General features: G+C 34.5%; 1 protein-coding gene across 4 annotated transcripts in view; it reads left to right on the top strand.

The window, feature by feature from the left end:
- The first annotated feature begins 920 nt into the window (after positions 1–920).
- LOC136043185 (beta-alanine-activating enzyme-like) overlaps positions 921–13,385 on the top strand; it is a 149,190-nt gene continuing 136,725 nt past the window's right edge. For all 4 annotated transcript variants that reach the window (XR_010621568.1, XM_065728119.1, XM_065728117.1 and 1 more), the window contains exon 1: positions 921–984. Coding sequence is in view for 3 of the 4 variants with exons in the window: in XM_065728119.1 (XP_065584191.1) it covers positions 957–984 (28 nt within the window). In the remaining variant the exon portion in view is untranslated. The remainder of the gene's footprint in view (positions 985–13,385) is intronic.

The following is a 13,385-nucleotide window of genomic DNA, read 5'->3' as shown; positions in this document are numbered from 1 at the left end:
TACAATATCAATGCACTAAGAATTAGCTGAGAGCCGTGTCCATTAAAACTAGGCGACAAGAAAAAAGAAGGTTTTCTGTGAAAAGTATTAACGTCTGAAATAACCATAAAAGTGCAAAATACTTAGCTGCCACGTAGCTTAAGATAATTTTTAGATTATAATCTTGCTTCAAAATATGTTTCTAAAGAGATAAACATAAAGAAAATATAATATTTAGTGAGAAATTAAAACAAATCATAACGTATTAGGGCAGTAGGTTATGGGGAAGTGGCTTTATTTGTATAGGGCTATAGCTTTTGGAAGGGTATGGAGGGGCGACAACTCTGTTGAAGGTTTCGGAGGGAAGACTAAAACTGTAAGGAATAAGAACATATTAGGATCTGCAGTGCCAAGCTTTCATCTAAATTTTTTTAGCTTTCATCTAAAATAGCAACAGTCACAACTATATCGCCCAACTTTGAACCGAAGTCTGAACACATGTCCTTTGATTTCAAAAGTCTCGAGTTTGAGAATTCCAATTGACGAAATCGTTTCAAAGTAAACAGTTTTACTTTCGCAACATAAGTTTTTCAATTCAAAGGCTTAGCGTAAGAAAAAAACCATGAGTTCAAAATATTAAGCTGCCATACAGCTTAAGGTAATTCTTTTATATTTCAAACTTAAAAGCAGCAAAAAATGTCGAGTATTCCCGTTTGTTTATCTTTCGTCATTACGACTCTTCCTGAATTTGAAAGAAAAAAACGATGAGAATAGCATTCGGATTGAAAAACTGACACAATGGTTAGTTTCGGGCACACTCACTATAAAGTGAAATCTCAAAAGTGGATTATTTCGGAAAAATATTTTGGGGCTTGTTTTGAAAACCCCGGGGCTTTTTTTTGCATTGTCAACTTGGCAACAGTGGCCGCAGCCGAAACAATTTAAATGTAATTGACATTGAATTAGAACTAATAAGGATGTTTGAAGATTTTATCAATTTGAAAGGTTTCATGAAGTTACTATTGAATAAAATGGGGTAAAATTCTAGTTAATTGACTTCTTGCTATCTCGGAAAGGGGTTAGGTTAGGAAGATGAAACTTTCAGGGATGGGTATACAGGCTAAAGTATGTCCCTGGAAGATATTTTAAAGTACCCACCTTGGTAAAATTGGTGCAAACAGTATTACTGGCTTTCTTATAAAGTGAATATACCACTCGATGCCTTTTTAATGCTGTTTACAAATATAATAATCGCTTCTACTGCAAATTCAGATTTAAGCACTTTTTGACCTCTTAAAAATGACCTATATATGGGGTCATTACAAATCTGTAATAGTTTAGAAACAAATTTGGGCTATATATTTGCTCATCAGGGTTGGGGGAGGGGGTAAAGCATAGCATATATTAAATATGTAAACTAACCATTGCTGTATTTTTTATGTGTTTGTGCTGTTGCACTGGTGATTTCTCTTCTCATTAAAATTCAATGTGCACAAACACATAAAAAAAAATACAGCAATGGTTGGTTTACATATTTAATATATGCTATGCTTTACCCCCACCCCCCTGATGTGCAAAAATATAGCCCAAATTTGTTTCTAAACTATTACAGATTTGTAATGATCCCATATATAGGTCATTTTTAAGAGGTCAAAAAGTGCTTAAATCTGAATTTGCAGTAGAAGCAATTATTATATTTGTAAAGAGCATAAAAAGGGATTGAGTGGTATATTCACTTTATATAAAAGCCAGTAATACTATTTGCACCAATTTTACCCCCATCTCTGCTCCTTATCCCTCTAGAGGGCCCTGAAATTTGCCTAAATGACAGGTCTATACCTATTGAAATTTTGACAAAACAACATTTTACCTTAATTTTCAGTTACTAGTTGCTTTTTCTCTGCCTTTAGTTCTGAAAATACAATTCCTGTTATTTGAGTAGAATTTTGAGAAACATATCAATGTTTTTTCAAAATTTAGGAAATATATTTGCATATCTTTAAAACCTTATAAAATGGAATTGAGCAAAGCTATAGAGGTAAAAACAATTTTGTTGTACTTCAATTAAGCAGAAGAGATATTTTGTAAGGTTTCACTTTTACAACACACATATTTTTAAAGGTCATCAAAGGTCAGGCCTTCTAGAGGGAGAAGGAGTGGAGGTAGTTGCTTCAAATCACCTTCCCAGGACATACTTTAGTCTGTAGATTCATCCCTGAAAGTATCATTTTCCTAACCTAAACCCTTTCTGAGATAACAAGAAGTCAATTAACTACAATTTTACCTAAAATGGTTACTGATGAGGCTTAATTCTACAGTGTTGCTTTTCTTTTTAATGGAAATAAACAAAAGAGCATTTTCAATGAAAAGGTATTTCTCAAAATAGAGAGAGGGGACACATGCTGCCACCCCCTGCTTTGAATGCACATCACTTCTGTACACCCATCTATTTCCAAGATAGAAAAAGGCCTTCATCCAGAATTTTTTGTAAATTTGTGGTTGGCTATATAATTTAGCTAGGATGAAAGTGAAAATGTCATTTGATGTCTTTTTTATGCTCTTTCATAATTTAGTAATTTCTTCTGGGGCTATTTACATCTTTAGCTCTTAAAGGGACTCTTAAGGTATTTAATTTTTGTAACCACACAGGAAGTTATCTACATTAGAAGGCATTGAAAAGTAGTTAAAAAGATATAACTAGTTTATAAATAAGCTGTTGCAATAAGTATTCCAAAAATACTTATTTATAACAATTCAAACCTCATTAATTAGGCAACTCAGATATAAACCATTTTCCTACCATTTCAATTTAACTATGCATTTTTGAAATGCTTTTGACAAAAATAGCATTGAATTTTGCAATTCAAAACTTTGCTGTCAACATTTCAGGGTATATTCCAATTCAGGGTATATATTTGCACATTAGGTTGGTACAGGTCATGGTAAATTTGCAGTGGGCCATATACTTTAACTAGGATGAAAGTTAAATCATCATTTGATGCTTTTTTATGCTCTGTTATAATTAATATAAAACACTTTCAGGGCCCCTTAAGGGCTCAAGATAAAATTAGCCCCAGAAGCAGCTACTGAATTATGGAAGAGTTTTAAAAAGGCATCAATTGATGTTTTCACTTTCATCATACTAAATTATATAACCATCTACAAATTTATCAAATTTTTATTAGCAAATATTCATAGTTGGCTTGTAACATTTATTCATAGTATGAGTAACCTTTTTTGTAAACGTTTAGATTAGGGGCTTTTGAGAAGGAAAAATGTTCAGAAAACAATTCTTTCTTCATAATATACAGAATAATTATAAATAACATATTTTGACTGCATCTTCATTATACTTTACCCCCCCCTGCTAATCAGGGCTATAATTTGCTATGCCTGTATAGTGCTTTTTATAGTACTAAATAGTACCTTTATGACATTAAATAGCCTGTTTTTTTTTAGTTTTTACTGTCATTTTCTCTTGATTCAGGAAAATTGGCTCTAACTTTGCCCCCCCCCCCCCAAGATTTTGACAAAATTATGTGACTGTCCTTAATGTGTCAATATAGCTCAAATTATGTATTTCCAATAAGGAAATACATAAGGCTCCAGGTGCTGATTGTATGATTAATAAGTTTCTTAAATATGGTGGCTCTGAGGTTAGGAATAAGCTACTGAAGATTAAGAACATGATTTTTGAAAAAGGGGAAGTACCCAATGATTTTAGGAAAACCTTAATTAAACCACTGTATAAGAAAGGTGACAAGAGTGAGTGTTGTAATTATCAAGGTATTAGTCTGGTCACTGTAAGTAGCAAATTACTGAGTAATATGATACTTTTTAGACTGAGAGATGCTGTAGACAAAGTTTTAAGGGAAGAACAATGTGGTCTTAGAAAAGGTAGAGGATGTGTCAACCAAGTTTTCATTCTTAGGTCAATAATTGAGAAGTCCCTTCATTGTCAAACACATTTGGTCCTCAGTTTTATTGATTATGAACAAGCTTTTGATTCTGTTGATAGAAGAGTGTTAACAAAGGTCTTATTGTTATATGGTATACCAGAAAAATACATTAAAGTAATTTGTGCTATGTACAAGAATAATACTGCTGCGGTTAAGGTAGGAAGTGAGGTTAGCAACTGGTTTTGTATTAAATCAGGAGTTAAGCAGGGTTGTGTTCTATCCCCCTTTATATGGATCATTTTGATGGACTTTGTCTTAAGGAGCACAGGAAAGGCAATTGGAGACCACGGAATCAAATGGGGAGGAAAAACTCTCCTGGACTTAGATTATGCTGATGATTTAAGCATATTAGATGAAAGTGTGAGCAAAATGAATGAACTTTTAGAGGTTTTGTGAGTTCAGGGTGCTAAAATAGGCTTGAAAATTAATGTTAAGAAGACTAAGTCACTAAGGCTAGGAATAAGTGAAGATGAACAGGTGACATTAGGTAACAAAAAGATTGATCAGGTTGGGAGCTTCAGTTACCTTGGTAGTATTATTAGTAAAGATGGGGGGAGCAGTGAAGATGTTAAAAGTACAATAGCTAAGGCTCAGGGTGTTTGTTCACAGTTAAAAAAAGTTTGGAAGAATAGAAAGATAAGTCTGCAAACCAAGATTAGAATATTGGAAGCTACAGTGATGACAGTGGTCAAATATGGTTCTGAAGCATGGGCGCTCCAAAAAGCAGATGAAAATTTACTAGATGTTTTCCAGAGATTGCCTACAGATTGTTCTGGGTACCTGGCTGATTGACCATATTTCAAACAGTAGGCTGTACAAAAAATGTGGTTCAATCCCGCTTTCTAGGGCTATAATGAAAGAAAGGTTGAGATGGCTTGGCCATATTCTACAGATGAAGGATGACAGATTACCAAAGATTGTCCTTTGTGACCAACCGTCTGGGGCTACACGGAAAGCAGGTCGTCCTTGTGTGGGTTGGGAGGATGTCATAAATAAAGATTTAAAGGAAATGGGAACTTCGTGGGAGGGTGTAAAGAGGGAGGCTTTAAATAGATTAGGTTGGAGGAGGAGCGTGCGTAGCTGTGTTGGCCTCAGGCGGCTTGGTGCTGCAGTGAGTTATTAGTAGTAGTAGTTGTAGTAGTATGTATTTCCAATATATTCCATTACCTATCATTCTTGTTTTCCTGGTTCTTGTTTTGTCAAAGTTGAATCAGTTTGTGGGTACATGGGTGAAACAAGAGAGATGCACTTGCACAATGTATTGTGCCAAAAATCTGGCACACATACAGAAGCTTATAGGCCTACAAGAATACTTTAAAAGATGTTTCAAAATAAGAAAATAGGAAATATGCATTTAAATATTGGTAAAAAACAAAGCTCTGGTTATATTGTAGTGGATTGCCCAAACACTACAAAATTTTAAAATACTTACTTACATAATTCCTAAAATTGCATTACTTTACCCCCCCCCCCCTTCTAATGGAAAAATGCCCAAATTACATATTTAAAATTTTCTATTTGTGACTATTTCCTCAAATTAATTTAACAGCAAAGAAGCAACATTGATGGCATCAAATAATAGGAAATTCAAGGAGAATATTTAATTTAGATTGTGTATTTCGTCATTACAGGGTGGGGGTAAAGTAAATTGATTGGCTTTCAGGAATGACACATGTAAGTATTTTAGAATTCTGTGAAGTAGTTCTCAGAATTTTTGTAGTGTTTCCTTCTGAGGGGGTGAGCCACCAATTCTCACCCAAAGCACCCCATATCACTCCCCTCTTCAAAGAAAAGCAAATAATTTTTTTTTGCTCATGGGCTAGAGAATTTGGTCCAAAGAAATCTGTTAGTTTATTTTGTCATCTTTTCAAGTTGTATTAAATAGGTCCCACTGAATTTGTTAAAAAGCAGTGAGCCTAGTGCCTATCTCTAACAGTAAATAACTTGCTGATTAAAATTTTACTTTAACTATAGTATAATTAAATTAATTTCCATAGTCCCATGATATCTGTGTAACATAAGTGTACACATCTAAAAATGCCTAAGAGGGCTCATATTATCTCTAGGAAACTCCTTGGCTCCTACTCAGCCTAGGTAATGACCCAGAAGCATTGCTCTGCAACTTTAATAATTTTTTCAATTCATCAATCATTGGAATAGCCAAGAAATTAAGTCACTTTTCTGCTTAGAATTTTATCCTGAGTCTTAATATAACATTTATTTCTGTTGTAAATTCTTTTAATCAAGTTAACCTAACCTGAATTGCCGGTCTACCAAATCACATATCTATAAGAGAAACAAAAAGTCTGAAGAATTTTTGTAACTTGATCAAATGAATTTGCAATGAAAATGAATGTTGTGCTTGGATATAGGAGGAAATGCTGATTCTACAAGTAAGTTTATTTGTTATTTGTTAGCTACTTATTATATTTTTATTTGTTAACTACATATTGTTATTCATTTATTATTTATTCATTCATTCATTTATATTATTCATTTATTGTCGACAAATTATTGTTAACTACTTATTATATTTTTATTTGCTAGCTACCTCAATAAATTTGGGAATTGAAAAAGGTGCTCCAATTTCTATGGTCTAAGATGGGTCAAGTTATTTTAAAAAGAACTAAGTTATATAATAAAGAATTCCATGTACAATGTGTTATATAGTTATATAATAAAGCATTCCATGTACAATGTGCCAATTGTGAGGGAGATTTAGTTATCCAGGAAAAAAAAACAAAAAAACATTTTCACCTTTGCAGCATATGAACTAGATGTAATAATACAGGCAATGGTGCCATAATATTCAATAAGTTTCTAAAGGGAAAAGTCAAAAATTACATTAGGAATTAAGCTCAAAATTGATACAGAAATCATGAAAGTTTCTAAAAAAACAAGCAAGTATCCCTTTCAGAAATTCTATAGATATATTTTTATCAAATTTGGAAATGCTTCATGTCTCAAAGAAATTAGAACAGAATTTGCCTTTTTCAACAATCATTACTGTTTCTAATATATAATAAGAACACAGGGAAGAAAGAGTTCATTCATTATTATTTTTTTTATTATTGGAGCAAGGATGCATTTATTATTGTATTATTATTAGATTCATTGATTAGCCTTCATAGAGTATTAGTAGCAGTCTGAATATTGTCTTCAGTAACATAGACTACATAACATCAAAGTTCCATGAGATAAAATATGCTCTCTCAACAGAACAAGCTGATGCTCATGCTTTCTTTGAGATAAAACCCAAATGGACTTGCACCTCTCTAGGTGAGGCTCAGATCTAGATATCTGAATATACCTTGCTCACCAACTTATCAAAAGAAGGCAGAAGAGGTAATAGCTATATGTTCTTGAAACCCATTATAGGTAGGAAGAAAAAATATTAGCTCAGATTATAAGGGTACAAGTAGAACAAGTCTAAGTATTTGTTATTTTACCATTTAGTCCATTTTATACAGGCTGCATACATAGAAGTCCTTGTTCCCCCAGCCTTGAATCTTTCATACCTGTTATTTCTACATCAATTAATGTTAAAGTAGAGACAGATTGAATTTTAGCATCTATGCAAAGACTTTGTCACCATCTTCCTTTCAATCCCTTGGCTTTACCAAAAGGACAATCTCAAGCTATTGTCCTAGAGTGTTCATGAAACTGTATAGGGCACTGGTTCAACTGTAACTTGAGGCTGGAATGTCTTTGTTATCCCCTTTTTTCAAGAAGGTAAAGAAGTCCAGAAAAAATTGTATTGCAGAGCAACTAAGATAATCAGTAGATTGCAGCAAATTTCTTATGAAGAACCGATGGACCATCTTAAACACCCCACACTTACATATACAAGAAAACAAGGAGATATGATTCTAGTCCACAAAATTATATCTAAAAACACACTTCCTGATCTGTTTGCCCACCCATTGCATCACATGACTAGAGAACATTCAAAGAAACTCCCAAAGCAACATTATACCACTAAAGAAAGAAGACACTTCTTCAGAAAGAGAGTAGTTGACCTATGGAACCAGATTTAAGAAGACACAGTATCTGCTTAATCAACTCACGCACTTAAGTGCAAAATTAAAAAAGAGTGGCCACATCAAGAGTTCCTGTTTAACTAGGAGGTAGCTGAATACTCATTCAGGGCATAATGCACAACCTGAAAGGAAAATTAATCCTATAGAAGTTATCATGGAGTATTACAAGTTTGGAAATTCTTAACTTGCACCAAGCTGTGATTTAAAGTAAAGCTTAATGCTTATATGAAGCTAGTAAACACATTCCCGTAAATTTTAGCTTTAGACTGCATCCCAAGAGAGAAGAATTTACAAAACATGCGTCTACAGATTGCACTCTAGTTTGCCAGGAATTGATTCAATGTGATTAGTCTTTCATTGGAAATATGGGTGTGGATGAGTCAAGGGCAACTATGTGAAGAATATTATTGAAAAATTACATTAATCACAGATAATGAAAATCACATTGTTATAAAATGGAAAAGGAAACCCTCCTGTTTATCATAAGAGAAATAAAAAAGGCTAGGAACAGAAAAGAGAAATACTGGAAGTTGTAAATAAAGAATTATTACCAGGTGGATTATTACAATAGATATAAACAGGTATTTAACCAACTCAAAAGTTTACCCAGAAATACCTTTGAAAATTAGAAGGAATAAAAATTTGAAAGTTAGAAGAAGCAGATGTATCCAGATCCAACCCTATAGAATTTAGAGGTGTGTACCATTGATAACTCTGGATGATGTTTTGTCACCCAGCTTAGACAAGATGGCTCAAAAGTCTGAAATCCGAGAGAAATAGCTAATGCATCATATAAGCAGTTTACCTCAGTGTTTGCTATTGCAGATAATGATTTAATTCTAGAACATTCACAGTATATGGTTCTAAAAAGAATTTTGTTCATTAATATTACTATAGTAGATGTAGAGGCATGATTAAAGAATGTTAATACAAATGAATCAAGTGGACCAGTTTTGAAGTGCCCCTCCCTCTCACTCTGCTATTACAAAAGTCACTAAGTAAATGAAATAGTCCACAAGACTGGAAGGAGGCTTGTATTCTATATGTTTTCAAGGAGGGCAGCAGAGATTGATCCAGGAATTATCAATCCATTAACCTTATATTGGGTGTTGAGAAGCACATGGAAGGCATAGTAAATTCAGCCATTGCAAAAAAAAAAATTACTGACTGTGGAATGTAGTCTCTGCTTGTTCCCTACTAGACACAGTATGCTTCCATTTTGGCACAAGTGTGTAGTTCTAATCAGTGAAAAAATATGTATCTCTTGAATCTTCGAACGAATTTCTTTGGCTTTTAAATGTTTCTTGATTTTGGCAAAGTGATTAATCAGTCATTAAAGGCTGTGTGTTAAAAATAAATAGCTAATTCCAGCTGCCGCTAATGTGAAAATAGATAGGCAATAGTCATGAGAACTACTCTGAAAGCCATGTTTTATGAAAATAACCAACTGATTAGTAGACATGAAAATCAGAAGAATTAACAGCTTTTATAGATCATTTTTTGCTAACAATTTACTGTCACCTAGTCAACATGGCTTTTGTCCTAATTGGTCAGTTGATACCAATCTTATTGATGGATACCAGCTCAATAAGAAACCTATTGATAATGGATCTCCAGTTGTTATGATATTACTAGATCTAGCCAAAGCATTTGATAAAGTATGTTTTATGAGATGAATTCTAAGCTCTGTGTAATGGTCCTCTATGATGATATTATCAATTATACAGTGCAATTTCTTACTAATAGGATGCAAGAAGTAAAGGTATTTAGGGACCTTGGATCTATTTGTTTTCTTAGACTCAGCAGATGTAGAAAGTGGAGTACCTCAAGGCACTGTTTTGGGTCCAACCTTACCCAAATTAACATAGATGATGCTTCAATCAAAGTATCAATTGGTCCATCATCTGACCCACAAAGTATCAAAGGCATCCAAGCTGATCTAGATGTATTTTCATTGAGGGCAAAAACCTAGTGGCTTGAATTTCATGCTCAGAAATATTATTCACGTTTTGAGCAAAGAATCAGCAGAGCAATTACTTTGTAGAATCAGTTCTGGTTCAAAGCAGCCCCTCTCAAGTAGTCAAAATGAACAAGTTCAAGTTCAATTTACATGCGCAGTCTGTAGTGGACAGGGCCAACCAAACTCTCAGTATAGTAAAAAGAACATTCTGCCATAGATCTTCAGCTGTGATGATCAGGTCTCTGAAAGGCCTAACTCAATCAAAATTGAGATCTGGGATACATATTGCTGCTGCGCCAGTCAGTAAATGTGATCAATCTATTCTAGGATTGATGCAATACCAAACAACAAAATACATCAGGGGTTTCCATCATCTGCCATACTCCACCCTTATCCAAAGACTCAAAATAACATCCGTTGTATACCACTGAGGGATAAGTATGGATTAATGACATTTTAATTTGTCTGTGACCAGGATATCATCTCTAACCCTTACTGGATAGATAGTACCTCTAGAACAAGAGGCCAACCTTTCAACCTCTACCAGGAGTGTACTAATACCAGGCTGAAAAACAAATTCTTTTCCAACCTTATAGTTAACATAGAACTCCCTTAACTAAACGTTGTTGTGTCCCCTAGTACTAAAGTTATCATCATTTTCACTGACTGGAGTCTACAGGATTCGTTTTTATTCGCATTTAAGGATTTGTGATTTAAAATGACAGAACTATCTGGCATCTATGACTTGGATGGAAGTGTCCATTATGCATGTAGAATGTAGGTGATGCATCGACTGCTTAACCAAATACCACATAAGTATCAGACAATACCTCTTTCAACTAACAAATTAAAGGAAAGCTTAACAAAGATTTGGTCCTAGAAACGGATCCTAATATGACTTCTGTTAAAGGTACATTTCAGCAGTTGAGGCATTGCCTAAGTAAAGAAGTTGGCTAGGAATGGAAATCTGTCAGTAAACATGTCAGGATTTTGGAACAGAAAGGAAACACAGCCTTGGGTCGCTCTCCGATAATAAAAAAAAATACTATTGCTAATGGTTCCTCTTGCACTAGAGACTGGTCTTTTGCTGCATATTCTACCTCTTTGAGTTAAGAATCATGACAAAGAGCATTGTAAGTTAAACATCATAGCATTTTGTATTCCTTTGAAAAAAATAATGTTAAGCTTGTCTGTGAGCTATTGTGCTCATCCTACACTCTTATAAACCCAATACTTATCAATATCAAAAGGCTCCAATCCAAGGCAGAGAACTTGTGTCCTTTCCTGTACTCAGTGTGTTTCCAAAAGAAAAATTGTATCATAAGCTTTTTAACTTAAACAATATTGATGTGAAAAAAAGAAAAAGAAAAAAAGGACTGGTAAAGTGTTATTAACTCAAAGCACTATCAAATGCAAGATTTGAGACGGGAAAAAGACCTAGCTAACTGCTCATGTTGGATATTACTTGAAAATCTTGCCCACTTCTGCAGCTGCAAGGCAGACACTCTAGTTCCCTACATGCTAGTAGGCCTAAATGAAAAAAAAATCTTCTCCTCCTAAATATGAAGCAGAAGCTCTGAAGCTCTGAAAAAAAAATCTTCTCCTCCTAAATATGAAGCAGAAGCTCTGAACTCAAAATTTTCTATTGCTGAAGTCTGTTATTGGCTGAAAATAAATAACTAGATAAAAACGGTATCCTGCATTAATCCTGCAGGAAACTGCAGCTGCAAGGCAGACACTCAGTTCCTGACATGTTAGTAGGCCTAATGGAAAAAAAATCTTCTCCTCCTAAATATGAAGTAGGAGCTCTGAACTCAAATTTTTCTATTGCTGAAGCCTGTTATTGGCTGCAAATAAATACCTAGATAAAAACGGTATCCTGTATTAATCCTGTAGGAATCTGCAGCTGCAAGGAAGACACTCAGTTCCCTACATGCTAGTAGGCCTAAATGGAAAAAAAAAATCTTCTCCTCCTAAATATGAAGCAGAAGCTCTGAACTCAAAATTTTCTATTGCTGAAGTCTGTTATTGGCTGCAAATAAATAACTAGATAAAAACGGTATCCTGCATTAATCCTGCAGGAATCTGCAGCTGCAAAGAAGAAACTCAGTTCCCGACATGTTTGTAGGCCTAATGGAAAAAAATCTTCTCCTCCTAAATATGAAGTAGGAGCTCTGAACTCAAATTTTTCTATTGCTGAAGCCTGTTATTGGCTGCAAATAAATACCTAGATAAAAACGGTATCCTGTATTAATCCTGTAGGAATCTGCAGCTGCAAGGAAGACACTCAGTTCCCTACATGCTAGTAGGCCTAAATGGAAAAAAAAATCTTCTCCTAAATATGAAGCAGAAGCTCTGAACTCAAAATTTTCTATTGCTGAAGTCTGTTATTGGCTGAAAATAAATAACTAGATAAAAACGGTATCCTGCATTAATCCTGCAGGAAACTGCAGCTGCAAGGCAGACACTCAGTTCCTGACATGTTAGTAGGCCTAATGGAAAAAAATCTTCTCCTCCTAAATATGAAGTAGGAGCTCTGAACTCAAATTTTTCTATTGCTGAAGCCTGTTATTGGCTGCAAATAAATACCTAGATAAAAACGATATCCTGTATTAATCCTGTAGGAATCTGCAGCTGCAAGGAAGACACTCAGTTCCCTACATGCTAGTAGGTCTAAATGGAAAAAAAAAATCTTCTCCTCCTAAATGTGAAGCAGAAGCTCTGAACTCAAATTTTTCTATTGCTGAAGTCTGTTATTGGCTGCAAATAAATAACTAGATACAAACGGTATCCTGCATTAATCGTGTAGGAATCTGCAGCTGCAAGGAAGACACTCAGTTCCCGACATGTTTGTAGGCCTAATGGAAAAAAAACTTGTCCTCCTAAATATGAAGCAGAAGCTCTTAACTAAAAATTTTCTATTACCGAAGCCCGTTATTGGCTGCAAATAAACACCTAGATAAAAATGGTATTCTGCATCAACTCTAAAAAGGTTTCAGCAGTGGTAGTTAGATACTAATCAGTTCTGGGCTTGTAATCAAACTGCGGATCTGATTGGGAAGATATTGTGGCTGTCCATGATGGCTGACTTTGCCAAGGCTTTAGACAAAGCTTTTTGCAAGACATCAATCCTGACACAACACGCTCAAGGATTAACTAAATAAACTTCAACTTGGACCCAAGCATTTTTAGCTGGAAAAATTCAGCTTTTGAGGGTCGAAGGTACCTGGATTGCACCCATTCACTCAAATTTTCTCTTTAGAAAAGAATCCCACTCCACAAGGAACAATCCTGGTCCTATAATTCTTACTATAATTTGTAATGGGCCCCCCTCCAAATTGGAGGAGATATCTCCTAGCTCAGTATGCTAATGGTTCTAAAGTTGTTGGTAGAGGTGCTGATAAATTAATGCAGATACTTTTCAATCTAATATCAATCTATTTAGAA

This window comes from Artemia franciscana, unplaced genomic scaffold (assembly GCF_032884065.1).
Source record: "Artemia franciscana unplaced genomic scaffold, ASM3288406v1 Scaffold_364, whole genome shotgun sequence".
NCBI classification, from domain to species: domain Eukaryota; kingdom Metazoa; phylum Arthropoda; class Branchiopoda; order Anostraca; family Artemiidae; genus Artemia; species Artemia franciscana.
Note: the sequence above shows the minus strand (reverse complement) of the source record. Positions and strands in the feature narration are given on the sequence as shown.